General features: G+C 36.4%; 1 protein-coding gene across 1 annotated transcript in view; it reads right to left on the bottom strand.

Annotated features, from left to right (window-relative positions):
* Positions 1-13,395, bottom strand: part of LOC110442300 (mRNA-capping enzyme-like) — a 20,543-nt gene that overhangs the window by 3,224 nt on the left and 3,924 nt on the right. Inside the window, exons 2-17 of the mRNA XM_021485831.1 lie at positions 12,600-12,715; positions 12,070-12,179; positions 11,334-11,440; positions 10,521-10,609; positions 9,976-10,051; positions 8,977-9,007; positions 7,959-8,067; positions 6,795-6,895; positions 5,523-5,626; positions 4,871-4,972; positions 4,390-4,525; positions 3,800-3,871; positions 2,532-2,696; positions 1,596-1,667; positions 1,217-1,317; positions 24-90 (exon numbers count right to left, since the gene is read on the bottom strand). Of these exons, the coding sequence (XP_021341506.1) occupies positions 24-90; positions 1,217-1,317; positions 1,596-1,667; positions 2,532-2,696; positions 3,800-3,871; positions 4,390-4,525; positions 4,871-4,972; positions 5,523-5,626; positions 6,795-6,895; positions 7,959-8,067; positions 8,977-9,007; positions 9,976-10,051; positions 10,521-10,609; positions 11,334-11,440; positions 12,070-12,179; positions 12,600-12,675 (1,518 nt within the window). The 5' untranslated portion in view covers positions 12,676-12,715. The remainder of the gene's footprint in view (positions 1-23; positions 91-1,216; positions 1,318-1,595; positions 1,668-2,531; positions 2,697-3,799; positions 3,872-4,389; positions 4,526-4,870; positions 4,973-5,522; positions 5,627-6,794; positions 6,896-7,958; positions 8,068-8,976; positions 9,008-9,975; positions 10,052-10,520; positions 10,610-11,333; positions 11,441-12,069; positions 12,180-12,599; positions 12,716-13,395) is intronic.

Raw genomic sequence — 13,395 nt, 5'->3', positions numbered from 1 at the left:
TCACAGTAATTTAGCATACTAACCCTGATCATGGCCATAGGGGGCTCCAGTCCCAATACAAAGAGGTAGGCCTTGTTCTCCGCAAGCATCCTGTGGGCAAGAATAAAATAAAGAAATATCTTGATTGTTTTATAATCTAAGGTTTCATTATTGTATACTTATAACCCTAATTGTTTGATGTGTGTATTGTCATCTTTAAAGTTCTTAAAAAGATATAAGGTGAAATTCATATCCAGGATTTAGATCTATTTTTACCATTTTTTTAAGTTGAACACTTGATAAAATGTATGATATGATAAATGATAGCAGTAACTAATTGAAAATATTGCAAGTCCTTAATGAATAAGGTTAAAAATGCCTTCATGCGATCAAAATACCAGGATAGATACAGAACTTTGTAAGGATTCCTATTTTGTACAAGATTGATAAAATAAGATTACATGGGAGCCTTTAAGCTTGAGCAACTCAAATCAAAACATCAAAACAATTTTTCATAAATCTTATACCAAAATGAAAATAAGTTTAAGCTACAGTTTGGAAAGCAAGAAACATCACTCTAAAACCAAAGTACGCTTGTTCAATTCCAATGTAAAAACCATACTCTAATATGGAGCTGAGACTTGGAAAACAACAAAAAAAATGTTTCAAAAACTTCAAGTCTTCATCAACAACCGTCTCAGGCGCATCCTTAACATCAGACGGCCTGAGAAGATATCAAACTAAGATCTGTGGGAAAAGACCAACCAATCCCCAGTTGATGAAAAGTTGAAAAAGAGAAAGTGGAGGTGGATAGGGCACACACTGAGGAAGCCAAATAACAGCATTACAAGGCAAGCCTTACAGTGGAACCCACAAGGAGAGCGTGGCAGGGGCAGACCAAGATACACCTGGAGAAGAAACGTTGCAGCCGAGATGGAGAAAGAAGGGTACAAGTGGCATGATCTGTAGAGGCTAGCAAAAAACAAAACAAGGTGGAGGAATATCGTTAGTGGCCTATGCTCCACCAAGGGGTAACAGGATTAAGCAGACAGTTTTTAACCATATCAAAGACACAAATTAGGCACGAACCATACTTTATTCAAGACATCTAGAAAATTTGATATATGTTTGTAGTCTACAACAACAGGTTCAAAAATTGTTGTAGTAGGGGACAAACATGAGACTATTCACTGAAATTTTACATTGAAGAGACTTGATACAAGGACTTTCATATTACCCTTCACGTTTCTCTTTAACAATCTTGAGTTTGAAGTCGATTGAGTTTTGATCGGGTGGTTTCCACTTGAGCACCTCCATGCATCGGCCAGCACAGTAGGGCTGTAAAGTAAGTAGACAGGATGGTACATTTATTTTCTGTTATTACAGTCAGACATGGAAAAACACTGCCAAACATGGCAAATTATTTACTATAGTCAAAGTCAGACATAGAAAATCAATGTCTGCCATCATCAAAGCCAGTCCTGGAAAATTATTGTCTGTCATCGCTGGCAGTCCTGGAAAATTATTGTCTGTCATGACAGGCAGACATGTCACTTTTACAGTACCCCTAACTTTAATTTGACATGTAATTTGTTATGACTGGGATAGAAACGTACATCTGGTACAGGCTGGAAGACTAGTCCATCCACTTCATGGCTGACTTGTTTTGAGAAATGGCCGTCTAATATCTGAAGGAAAGAAAAATCATAGATTGAATGTAATTAGATCAATAGTATTCCACTATGATATCTGGCAAAGAAGTCACTGTGAAGAGTAGGTTTAGGAAAGGCGAGGTCCCTAATATACACAGCATACATGGATTCTTGGTCAAGCAGATATTTTATCTTTTTTCTTTATACAAGGAGAGTCAATGAATTACAACAGTGATTAAACTTGGACTAAGAATTGTGAAATCATAATTCACATAAGCTAGATGGACATCATTTGAAACCATCACTGACTTTAGCCCTTGAAGAAGGGCAGGAGGTCGACATATTGGGACTGAGAGTGACAATTGTTTTATCATTCATCTCCATGGAAATCATATGTTGTTTATCATCAATTCAACACTTCACCAATTGGTATTTTCATATCATATATATATATATATAAAAACAAATAGAAAACAAGAGGCCCAAAGGGCCTGTATCGCTCACCTGGATATCAAAAGTAATCATAGCAAAATATTCTTCAAATAAGATCCAAGGGAATGGGCCAGACCAAAAGGCCCATCCTTGTATCATATCTGTATTAGATTTTTCATGCCCAGCAATTTTATGTATGGTTATGGGGTGGAGATCTCAACTGTTTCCAAGCTGTGACTCAGAAACTAGGTCCCTAGGGTTGTGGCCAGATCCCAGGATCAATTATAATATCATAACTGCATTTGTCTCTTTATGCCCAGCATTTGTATATACAGTTACGAGGTGGGGATCTCAACTATTTCAAAGTTATGACCCAGGGGTTAAGTCTGCGAGGGTGGGGCAGACCCTGGGGTCAATTATAATATCATGACTGCAACGGGGCTGCTGTTCAAGTGTTTGCCTACCTACCTTTCTGCACACGGAAACATCCCAGAAAGGTTTGGCCCTCACACTAAACGGCTCCTTGTTCTTGTCTAATTTTCCTTGAGCCATTTTTGCGTAACGTGGCCCAATGATTTCCTTTTCAATGCAGTGTAACCGGGTACTAAAACTAGTTTTTCCGACCTCGTTTCCCTAAAATTACGAAAATACAAAGTTCAGCATTAGCCTCCCATTTTGCCGAAGTTTTCCTTGAAAAAGAAATTTGCAGGTAGCTATAAACGTGATTAAACTCGGAAATGAAAATAATGAAAAAATATGTAACAAAGGATGTAACAATATTGTGAAAGATCGAGCTTTTAAAATGTTTACCCAGAATTTTCCGTGTATATTATATCATTACATCTTTTGTGTAAGCTGAGCTGCAGATCATATTGTGTGATGAAGAGCCTCCATTCCACACTACCAGACTACGATGTTGACTGATCTTTTAGTTAGGGTCCGTTTTGTCAAAAGTCAAGTATCTTTTTGTAATGAGGTAAATATAGCAATATTTTTTCATTCGGAAGAGTTAGTCTTCATTTTTTCTTCATTTTGAAAAAATGAAGCATTTATTTTTGCTAAGAGAAGCAGCCTGTATTTTGATGTAAAACTTGGCTAAAGAAATAATGATCATATTATAGAGAAAATTGAACCTCAACAAAATGTCAGCATTGTACAACATAAAACACAGAAGTAATAGCATTTCTTTGTCAGAGCTATTCCAGGTTAAAGATGGGGATTAACATTCATATTAAGATGTATGCCAGGGGTGTAGCTACCCCATGCTCTGTGTGGATTCATTTAGGAGCCGGTCAAGAAGAGGGCTCTGGTAGGGGGACTGGGGAGCCAGATGAGCCCCCCACCGCTGGCGGATAAATAAATTTCAAGATCTATCTGTCTCAGAATCTTTTTCAAGAGGGTAAATCACTCAAAGTAATTGCAAAACTAAGACATTCTAAAATAAAATCATGTTTTCAATTATATTTTATATCAGCATACATAATTTCTTATTCAGCATGCTACAAGCTGTGTTTTTGTTTTTGTTGTTTTTTCTCGAACATTTAGTAGATTCACTTGCATACCAGGGTAAATGCAGCTTTATGCGCCTGTATGCAAAAATTGAGGATGTGGTTTGATTATAACACTTTTTTAATATATTTTTTTATTATAAAGCTTGGCGGTCCCTTTCAAATAAAACAGAGAATAGGTTTTTAAATCGATCATCCAGATGACTAAGATAATACTTTCAATCTTACCTCGAATCTCACAATATCATACACAAGATATCTAGGGAAGGTCCTGCCATCAATCTTATCCAGTATCATCTCCTGATTGAAAAACACAAAATAAAATCAGCACTGCACCAAAAAAACGAAAATAAATTGATACTCATATTGAGACTTTTCTTTCAAATTTGCCCCCCCCCCCCCTCTCCAAAGCCCCCCAACAAACAATTATTTCAAACCGATACAGCAGCAGTGTTCTAACATCATGAATTAAACAACAAATTTTAGTCTGATGAAGGTTACAGAGTACATATCACTTGTCACCGAAATGTCACTAAAAATTCTACTGGTTGTGCTATAGATTGAACCTGTATACATTTTTAGTAAAACTTTTATTTGCATGAAATGTTTCATTTCAGAAATGAAAAGCTAAGATACAAAACAATTTGAGCGTGTTTAAGAAAGAAGTGATAGACAACTAATGGCAAAATGTAAAGCATAGTGGGAAAAGAATCACTGATGATCAGGGTTCCACAGTTCCAGAATAAAGATACACTAGTACTGTTTACTACAGCACTGGGAGATATGGGATCAGCGCCATGATATAGTTTAACACTTACCCCGTCTAGCAGGGTATCTTTAATGCTACCGTTTGGATCCTTTCTGCGCGGAAACTCTAGATTTGGTACGTGAAACACTGTATTGTCTCTGTCGAACATGAAAACTTCGTTCTTGCCATCAATCAGCATCATGTACCTGTAATTATCAGCAGGTTGGAAACATTTTATAACAGCTGTTGTATACATAGTAAAAACATTACATGTGAAATTAATACCCAACAACGCTGTAAGAAAATTGACCTAAAATACTGTATTAATAGCCTGCTTTCAACCTATCAGACTATACTATCTTCCTATGAATTAAGCGAGGTCCCAACAAATGTTAGAACAGAGATTGTAGTCCCCCAACATATGAATAAAGCAAAACCCTGGATTTTTATTTTATTTTCGAAGACTATTACTTAATATTTCAAAATAAATTCTAAATAACATTGAAGAATGCTGGTAACTCTAGACCTGCTTCCTAAGTTACGTTGCATACCTTGCACCATCAGCCTTCCAGCTGACTTTGTAGGGTTTCTTCTGGACAAATGCAAGATTCTTGATATCCATGGAAACAGGCTGTGAACCAGGAAAGCCGGTGCTGAAAGTATAATCATGGCACAATGTCAGCAAACTATCACATTTATATGATACTCCATGTGACATCATCACCATTATGATATTATCATATTACTGTATTTTATCTGTGATAAGCCCATGCCTGGTAATAAGCCCCCCCCCCCCACCCACACACACACACACTTTTCCTTACTCTCCATGCATAGAGTGGGTGTCCCTTCAAATAATCTCACCCCCTTTCTTCAAGTTTGTTGGCATATAAAAATTGCATTTTTTTTATTTTCGTCATGCAATACAAGTTAAGTTAGTTATACCCAGCAGGCTGTGTCGGAACACAAGTTAATTATACCCAGTAGGCTGTGTCGGAACACAAGTTAATTATACCCAGCAGGCTGTGTCGGAACACTTCCTGGTGATGTAAGGATTCGGTCTTTGAATCCTTGTAGTAGTTCAATTTTCCAAGACAAATGTGAATTATGTAGGATCTTATATTGGTTTTCATTTCAAATGAGGTTGGAAGAAACAAGCCTAAACATTTTCATTTCAGCAAAGCTAAACAGAAGTAAAAGTACCTGTTCCAGCCACACATGAGCTGGCAGCGTCGCTGAACCTCGGCCAGTTTGGGCTGTATACGGAGCTGAGACACCCCGTTCACGCCCTCCATAAACTTGGCATCCTGTAACACAAGTTTAAATCATCAAACACAGAAACCATTTAACCCTTTCAACACCATAGACCATAATGGACTCATCCATATCAATGCATGGTAGAGTTTACTTAAGTTACAGAGGGGTGAAAGGGTTAAGGGTCCCTGTCCCACTGCACGCAAAACACCAGAGAATTTATCGTACAAACAATAACCTTCCCTTCGTTTCGCTGAAGAGCAACTGGGCATACACAATTCTGGTGACTAGGCGGCTCAGTGGGGTAGGGCATCAGTATTTGGTTGGTTTGGTTTGTTTGTGTTTTATGCCTATTGACAGCTATATGGTCATTTAAGGTTTGGTGGTGGAGGAAAGCCGAAGTTCCCGAAGAAAAACTACCGACCTACGGCCAGTACCTGGCGTGTGCCCCGCATAGGCCTCGAACCGGCGACCCAATTGTGGAGGGCTAGTGGAAGCAGAATGTCAGATACCTTAACCACTTAGCCACCGCGGCCCCTTTAGGGCATCAGTACAAAAGTGGTTCAGTTAATTAGGGCATCAGTATAATAATCTGAGGTCCATGATTCGAATCCTGGCCTGGCCCCATTCTATTTTAACACTTGGAATACTGTTACTTTTTCTTATCTTTTTCATTTTTTCATAAAAGGCTTGCAAGGTAAACTGTTCTTTTCAGGAAGGCTTTATCAATTGAAAGCTATTGTCAAGCTGGAAAATCTTTGGAAAGCATTGTTATAGTTCAGTTGTTGGCAGTGGTACAGGGATCCTTAGACAATCAAGCTATGTTATCATAGCTCAGTACTTAAACCTGATTCATTCACCCCTGAAGACACATTAGAATTCTTCCAAATCAAAGGTTGGACTAGCTCATTATGAAATGTTAGGGGTGAATGAGTTAATTGTTTAAGCACACACATTATATATGTATTATACAAAATTTCTCTTCTCATGGTTTTCAATTGAATGTGTTGAATAAACAGATAAAAGATACAATCAAAGTCAAGATTTTGTACTTGTTTTTCTCTCTCAAACCAAACAGAAGCAATATTTAAGACTAAGGATTTACAAAATTTATTAAATGGACTATGAAAAATAAAACAAAATCTGATGCAACACGTATTGAGATGTAAGAAAATTCTAACCAGCGAAATGTATTTACAATATAAACTATGCATGCTCTACCTTTTTGACGAATTCTCTCCGCCTCCCTTTATATCCTCCACCTTGATCTGCCGACTTCTCGCCATTTATAGCATTTCCATCATCATCCTGTTCTTCCGACTCTGCAAAAATAATGTATATGTAGTCATATTGTGTGGGTTATTAAAACAAATGTCTTATCCATTGAAAAGAATAAGTTATAAATTATAGTTGCTGTTGCTTTTCTTTAAAGATTTTTTGTTTTTGAGGTGTGTGAAGGAGGGGGGGGGGGGGGACATGAAAATAATTTTCTAAACATAAAAATTTGGATGAAATTCAACCAGCATTGGCCCTAATTATGGTAATCTTATTATAGTCATCATATTTTCCAAGGCATATAGTTGCAACAGAATGAGATATCAAAGTATGTTTAGAATGCACAAGTCTTCATCACATTGTTCTAACTTCTCCATCTGTGAGATTGTTATCATGGTTTGACATTGGGATACTTTCCCTATACATTATATAACAGTTTAAGCTGCGTGCTCCTGTACCTTACCATTTGACTATCGTGGCAGTTTGTGAGTGGTCCTACTCACAGTTTTCCTATATCACAAGGGTTCAAATTCATGTTTCTGTGTTTTACAATCATTTAAAAATATACAAATAAAATAAATATACAACATTTCATATAGCGCCCTATCTAGCTAACATAAGCCACTCTAAAGTGCTTTACAGTACATAGATATACAATTGTATACAGTCAATACAATTAGCATATATATTAATCAATACAATATTGAGGAATTTGCAGGAGCTGCCTTATCAGGCGCTAACTACTAGTCCTATGCCACCTGGCTTATATCTCCCTATGTGTGTGTGCTGGAGATGTATTGTGTTCTGTTTGTAGTGGGACCGTGCTTCCAATGGTATCATTTATAGTGCCACCTCACTTGAATGCTACAGCACAGATACCGCAACACCCACCCCAGACCATTTTATACTCCACCTTGGTTGATGGAGTTGTGTGGGTAGGAGAAAAACACTTTCTCTAATATTCCATGCGTACGGCGACTTCGGGGATCGAACCCCGGCCGCCTGCTTGGAAGGCCGGAATGTTACACCTACCTTGTAGCTTGGGGGTGGGGCATGGCCCCTTTCTCCCAGTTGAATTGAATTTATACCACAGTTAAAGGTGCATCTTACCATCACACCAGTCAGGAAGGGCGGGGGCAGGGGGCGTGTCTTCCTTCTCTCCGTAACGAGTAAACAGCTCCTCCAGGTAGTCCTGTTTATATATTCCAGGTGGCCTTGACTAGAAAAAATATATACATAATGATAAATTAGGTAAAGATTTTTCGAATAAATTTAAGTTTCAGAATCCCTTTTTAAAATCTGTCATCTATTTTTCCCCATGAAACTGTACATTTTCAACAAGTATGGTATGGTATGGTTTGGTATTATAATAGATTTTACATAATCATTTATAATCAAGATCAATTAGAAAAAATCCTGAACACATAAGAACGATGTGTAACTATGTGTAACTTACAAGCATATTATAATGATTATATACAGGTACCCATCTCTTCTACAAAATAAATTGAGGTTTCTCTGTATAATTTACAGTCGGTTTTTATTGTACACCATTAACTCATGGACCATTTCTAAACAAAACCATGACTCTTTTATCGCAAAAAAAAATTACCACTTATCATATCTATTTTAAAATCTAACAGTGATCATAGAAGTCACGGTTGTCGATGTCAGATCATATTAACTGATCTTAAACAAGCCATTCGGATTGATGTGTCTTGCCTATGCCCCGCTTTGACCATCAATGCACATATCAGAGAAACCAACTTAAATGCAAAAACTTTATGTTGATGGAGATGCTGACAAAGTCAATCGACCATGAAAGGTAGGCGGCATCTAGCATTTGATGCATTGGTTGAGATGTTCTACCGAAGATGCACACATGGTCTAAGTTTGGTTTGTATAGCACATATACTTTCAGAGAATTTAACTTAATCACAAAAAACTAAATGTTGACGCCGTCGCCTGAAAAGCAACACCTTAGTCTCGCTTCCACTTCGTGGCGGTGAGACACAAATTATGTAGCTTATATTATAGTCACTACTATTTTAAAGAACTGTTCATAATTTCTTTAACAAACGTATCTTCCTCATACATCTCTTTCAGTGTTGAATTGTCCCCTGCTTACCTGGGAGAATGTGTGTATCGCTGCCTCTATACTGTAATGGGGAAAAAACAACAGTTTAAACAAAAACAGCAAATTGTGCAGAACATTTGATTCTTATTTCAGTTGAACATTAATAGCATAACTAATTCAATGGTTTGTAAACTCAATTTTTCAAAATATATTTTAAGATATATAAATGTCTAAATTTTTATTTTCATGGCATGTCATTAATATTTTTAAACAATATAGTATTTTAAGGGGAAAATACCAGAGAAATCAATGTATATTTGCTTTAAATTTTCTACAAATCTAGATTCTGTTACTCAAAAATCAAAAATAATTGTACTTAACATTTATAGATAGCATTGAACTAATTCAAATGATGAATACAGCTGATTGTGTTTAGGTTATGTGGTAGGAACATACAATCTGACTCAGTTCATATCCTTCATTCAGCCACTTTATAATGCTGTAGGATTTGACGCTACAGTGACAGAGGATGTTTCATGTCATACAAGTAAGCTTACATATAGGATCTTAAATGAGTTTCCATTTCATATGAGATATATTAAACGAGTCTTAAGAATTTTTCAATTTAGCGAGCCTCTGGCAAGCTAAAATGAAAAATTCATGACGAGTTTCATAAATTTCATATGAAATGAAAACGAGTGAAAGATCCTTTTTATCACATAACCAAGATTTGTGGCATATATTCACATAAAAAGACAATTTTCATGCAACAATGAAATGTAAAAAGTCACCATTTTGACTCCAGTGTGTAAGTCTGTGACGTCATGTACTTGTACTACGTGTGACCCCACTATTGAAACTTACAACCAATCACAGGGCTGATAGGTCATATTACATGTGTTAATACGTAAAAAGAATATGACATGGGTATACTCACTGGATTACACAGTACATTATACGATAAATATATATTCTTGTGTTTTCAAATTATTAGAGTTTGAAATATCTTCTAGAGCAAACATTTGGTTGGTTGATAGAAGGAGATCTGACCTCCATGACAGTTTTTCCACCAGGTAAGCACTGATGAGGAAGCCGGTTCTGTTGAAGCCATGGGTACAGTGCACACCTGTAGGAAACACAATCCAATAAGGGCTTTCACCTGGCTCTTGACATTTAGCAGCTTAAGAGGTCAAACTAAAGAAACTGTGAGATATAAACTCTGCTTTATTCTATCTATCTATGTATTCAAAGTTGGTTTGCATAGGATATCATTATACCCCAATCCAAAATCCCTTCCTCCTTGCACAGCTACATATAAAGTTCTTTTCCAAGAATCGAACAAATCCAACATTTTGCTTAGGAGGAGCTGCCCTTACTAGGTTTTTGGAAAAGAAATGAAGTTTCATGGGCCAATACTCCACGAAATATAATGAAATTGCAAATTTATTTCTTCGTGCACAATAACATCTGGTGCACTTTCACTGTGCCATGTTATCAAAAACAATCTACCAAACAGTTTAGAAGGAAATTTGCTTTCACTGTGCTAAGTAACAAACAAATCTAACAAATGGTTTACAAGTCTTCTGGTATCTTACCAATGATTTCCAATGGTTTCTGGCAGATAAAATGGTGGCACAGATTATTGAAAGCATCCACTTGTTCACTGGCAGGTGTTTCTCCATGACTGCAAAAGTCAAGTTTACATCAATTGATATCCCCACTTTCAGAACATGTATTAGATGTAGTGTTTTGTAACCTCCTGAACTCATTCACCCCTTAAATTTCATAATGAACTATTCTAACCTTTGAATTGAAGGAGTTTGAATGTGTTTTCAGGGATGAATGAAGTAATTGTGCACAACTCAGTCTGAGACATGGTAACATGTATACATGACAAATCTTGTTGGAATCGACCAATTAGTAGGGCAGATACTGCACGAAACTAAGCAGCCAATCGCATGTTTGTAATCTCATTAAATATGCATAAATATCCACAGATCACATAATTTACAATCAAACACAGAAGGCGACATGTAGGTATATAGTGAATTTTGTTGAAATTGACCCATTCTTAGGGTAGTTATTACACAGAAACAAATCAGCCAATCACAAGTTTGTAACCTCATTAGTATGCGTTAATATACACAGATCATGATCACATTCAGAATCAAATTCATCCTAAATCATGTTAAATGTTAATATGTATGTTCATATAAAATTTGGTTGACGTCAGACCTTTTTAGGACAGTAATTATATAATTGAATTGAAATTGAAATGTTACAGACGGACAGGCCCTAATTAACATTTCCCGTTTTCTTCGAAAGGTGGGGGATAAAAACCACAACTATTCATAGAAGGGTTAAAAGAACAGATAAGATCATATGTAACCCAGAGATAATACACTTACCCCCGACACTGGAGTTTGATATATTTACAGTCATGAGTCTTCTCTATCACCTCCTTATCGTAGAATCTGGTAGTGTTTGTCAGATCTATCAGAAGGCCCATCTTCAGCTGCATAAATACAAATGTTTTCACGTTCAAGATTTGTCACCGTTTTCTATCCTTAGGATGTACATAAATTATCGACAGTTTCCGATTTAAAAGTTACTTTTTAGCAAAAGTGACCCACTGAATACTCTAGAGTTTCGGGAAAATCTATCTTAATACAAGATATAAACAAGGCATCACAAGTGATACAAATCCCCTCGCATTCACATTGTGTGACATATATATGAGGAAATGTATACAAATTTCAATGATGTAACAGTAACTGCTCCAGCGACTGCATTCTTCGATGGATAATAGATATTTATTCCATTGAAGAATGAAGTAGATAAAGCAATGACAAAGTTTTTCTAAAAATAGCAACAGTGACCTTTACCTTCCACGTAGAAACCCGAAACGCACACTTGTTTAAGGTATTGTCATATTGAACACCTGTATCAAGTTTCATGAAATTCCGTTAAGTAATGAAGTCGGTAGAGCGATGACAAAAAGTGCAATATACGTTCGGACTGATTTCGATATCCCCTCGAACTTTCGTTGAGAGGGGATAATAATTTAGGAGGAATATTTTGTAGACAAGACAAGTAGAAAATACATCCAATTAAGTTATGTTTTAAAGCGTAAAGTGAACTAACTTTCATGTTCTTTAAAGAGGCAAAGAGAAGATCTGGGTTGAATTGGCTGTATTCAGGTATCTCGTCGTCATATTTACTGTCCAGCATCGTCTTAAACGGTAGAAATTTTCCTGCAAAAGTTAATAAAATCATTAATTAATAACAAAATAATTCAGAGCCAACGTCTTGTGGTTGTATCGACGGGTTGATCAGTGGGGCGCTTCACTCTGAGAGTGGATACCAGAAGGTATGCAGTGCGATTGGTATCCAATATGTAGATATAATAGGCGGGGTTCCAATCACAACACAGCTCAGGCGTCACCACTTAGTGGGGTTTTATTGGCGTATTAGTCTGGACTCTTTAACCCTTCATTAAGAGTCAGACAGCTGCATAACTGCTGCCCGATTCCATACTATTATAACTGAAGTTTCACAAGAAATGCTTTGGCATTATAAGCATAATCCTGAATTGCCAAAAGTAACCCGAACAAGTACAGAACATATATAGTACACAGACACGTACGTACAGCTGTTAGAAAACACCACCATACCTTGAATAAGCATTCCTTTCCTCGGGCAGTTGACCCATCTTGGTGGAGGGCCACCAAACTTCTTATTCCTGTTCATGTTTGGGGTTTTATCTTCTATTGCACTGGTTCATCATGACCTGTAAAATAAAGGACATTTTTTTTAAATACAATGTACAAAATGCTGTATATCTTGCAGCTGGATTAAATTGCAAGGGCATGCGCTTCACATTTTTGAGTATTAATCTTTCTGTAGGCAGATACATGTTTCAACAAAAAACATCACTATAATATAGTAACTCCAAGTATAAAAACCTTACAAGCCCCATTATAAAATACAATAGCTCTGGTGTGGGGGTACTACCTGGAAATTTCACCCCTAGATTGCATTTTGTCAAAATTAATCAGTGATTTATCAACAACATTTTTACTATCAGTATTCCCCATTTTCACCTTCAGAATGAGTGAAAATTCCCATTTTGTTTCTTTAATTCTGTCCTGCTAATGAAAATTTCTATAAAAAGTGTGGTAACTTTTGAAAGTTGAATAAACTTCCATAATATTAAATTGAAATATTAATTACTCTTCTTTTTCCAACCTTTTATTTACCTCAATTAGATAGACTTACATCTTACTTCAGTGGCAACAACAAATAATTTTTAGTTTTTTTCACTTGCACAAAAGATGAATGGTAGGATCTATAGATATAGAAGCTACTGTCCCTATTTTTTATTCAACTTGTCTTATGGACTTGTTTTTTGGTGATCACTGAATGAATATGTGTTTTAGAAATACTCATTAATCTGATTTGTTTGATCAA

Source organism: Mizuhopecten yessoensis, unplaced genomic scaffold (assembly GCF_002113885.1).
Source record: "Mizuhopecten yessoensis strain PY_sf001 unplaced genomic scaffold, ASM211388v2 scaffold716245, whole genome shotgun sequence".
NCBI classification, from domain to species: domain Eukaryota; kingdom Metazoa; phylum Mollusca; class Bivalvia; order Pectinida; family Pectinidae; genus Mizuhopecten; species Mizuhopecten yessoensis.
This window is presented reverse-complemented; position numbering and strand designations above follow the sequence as displayed.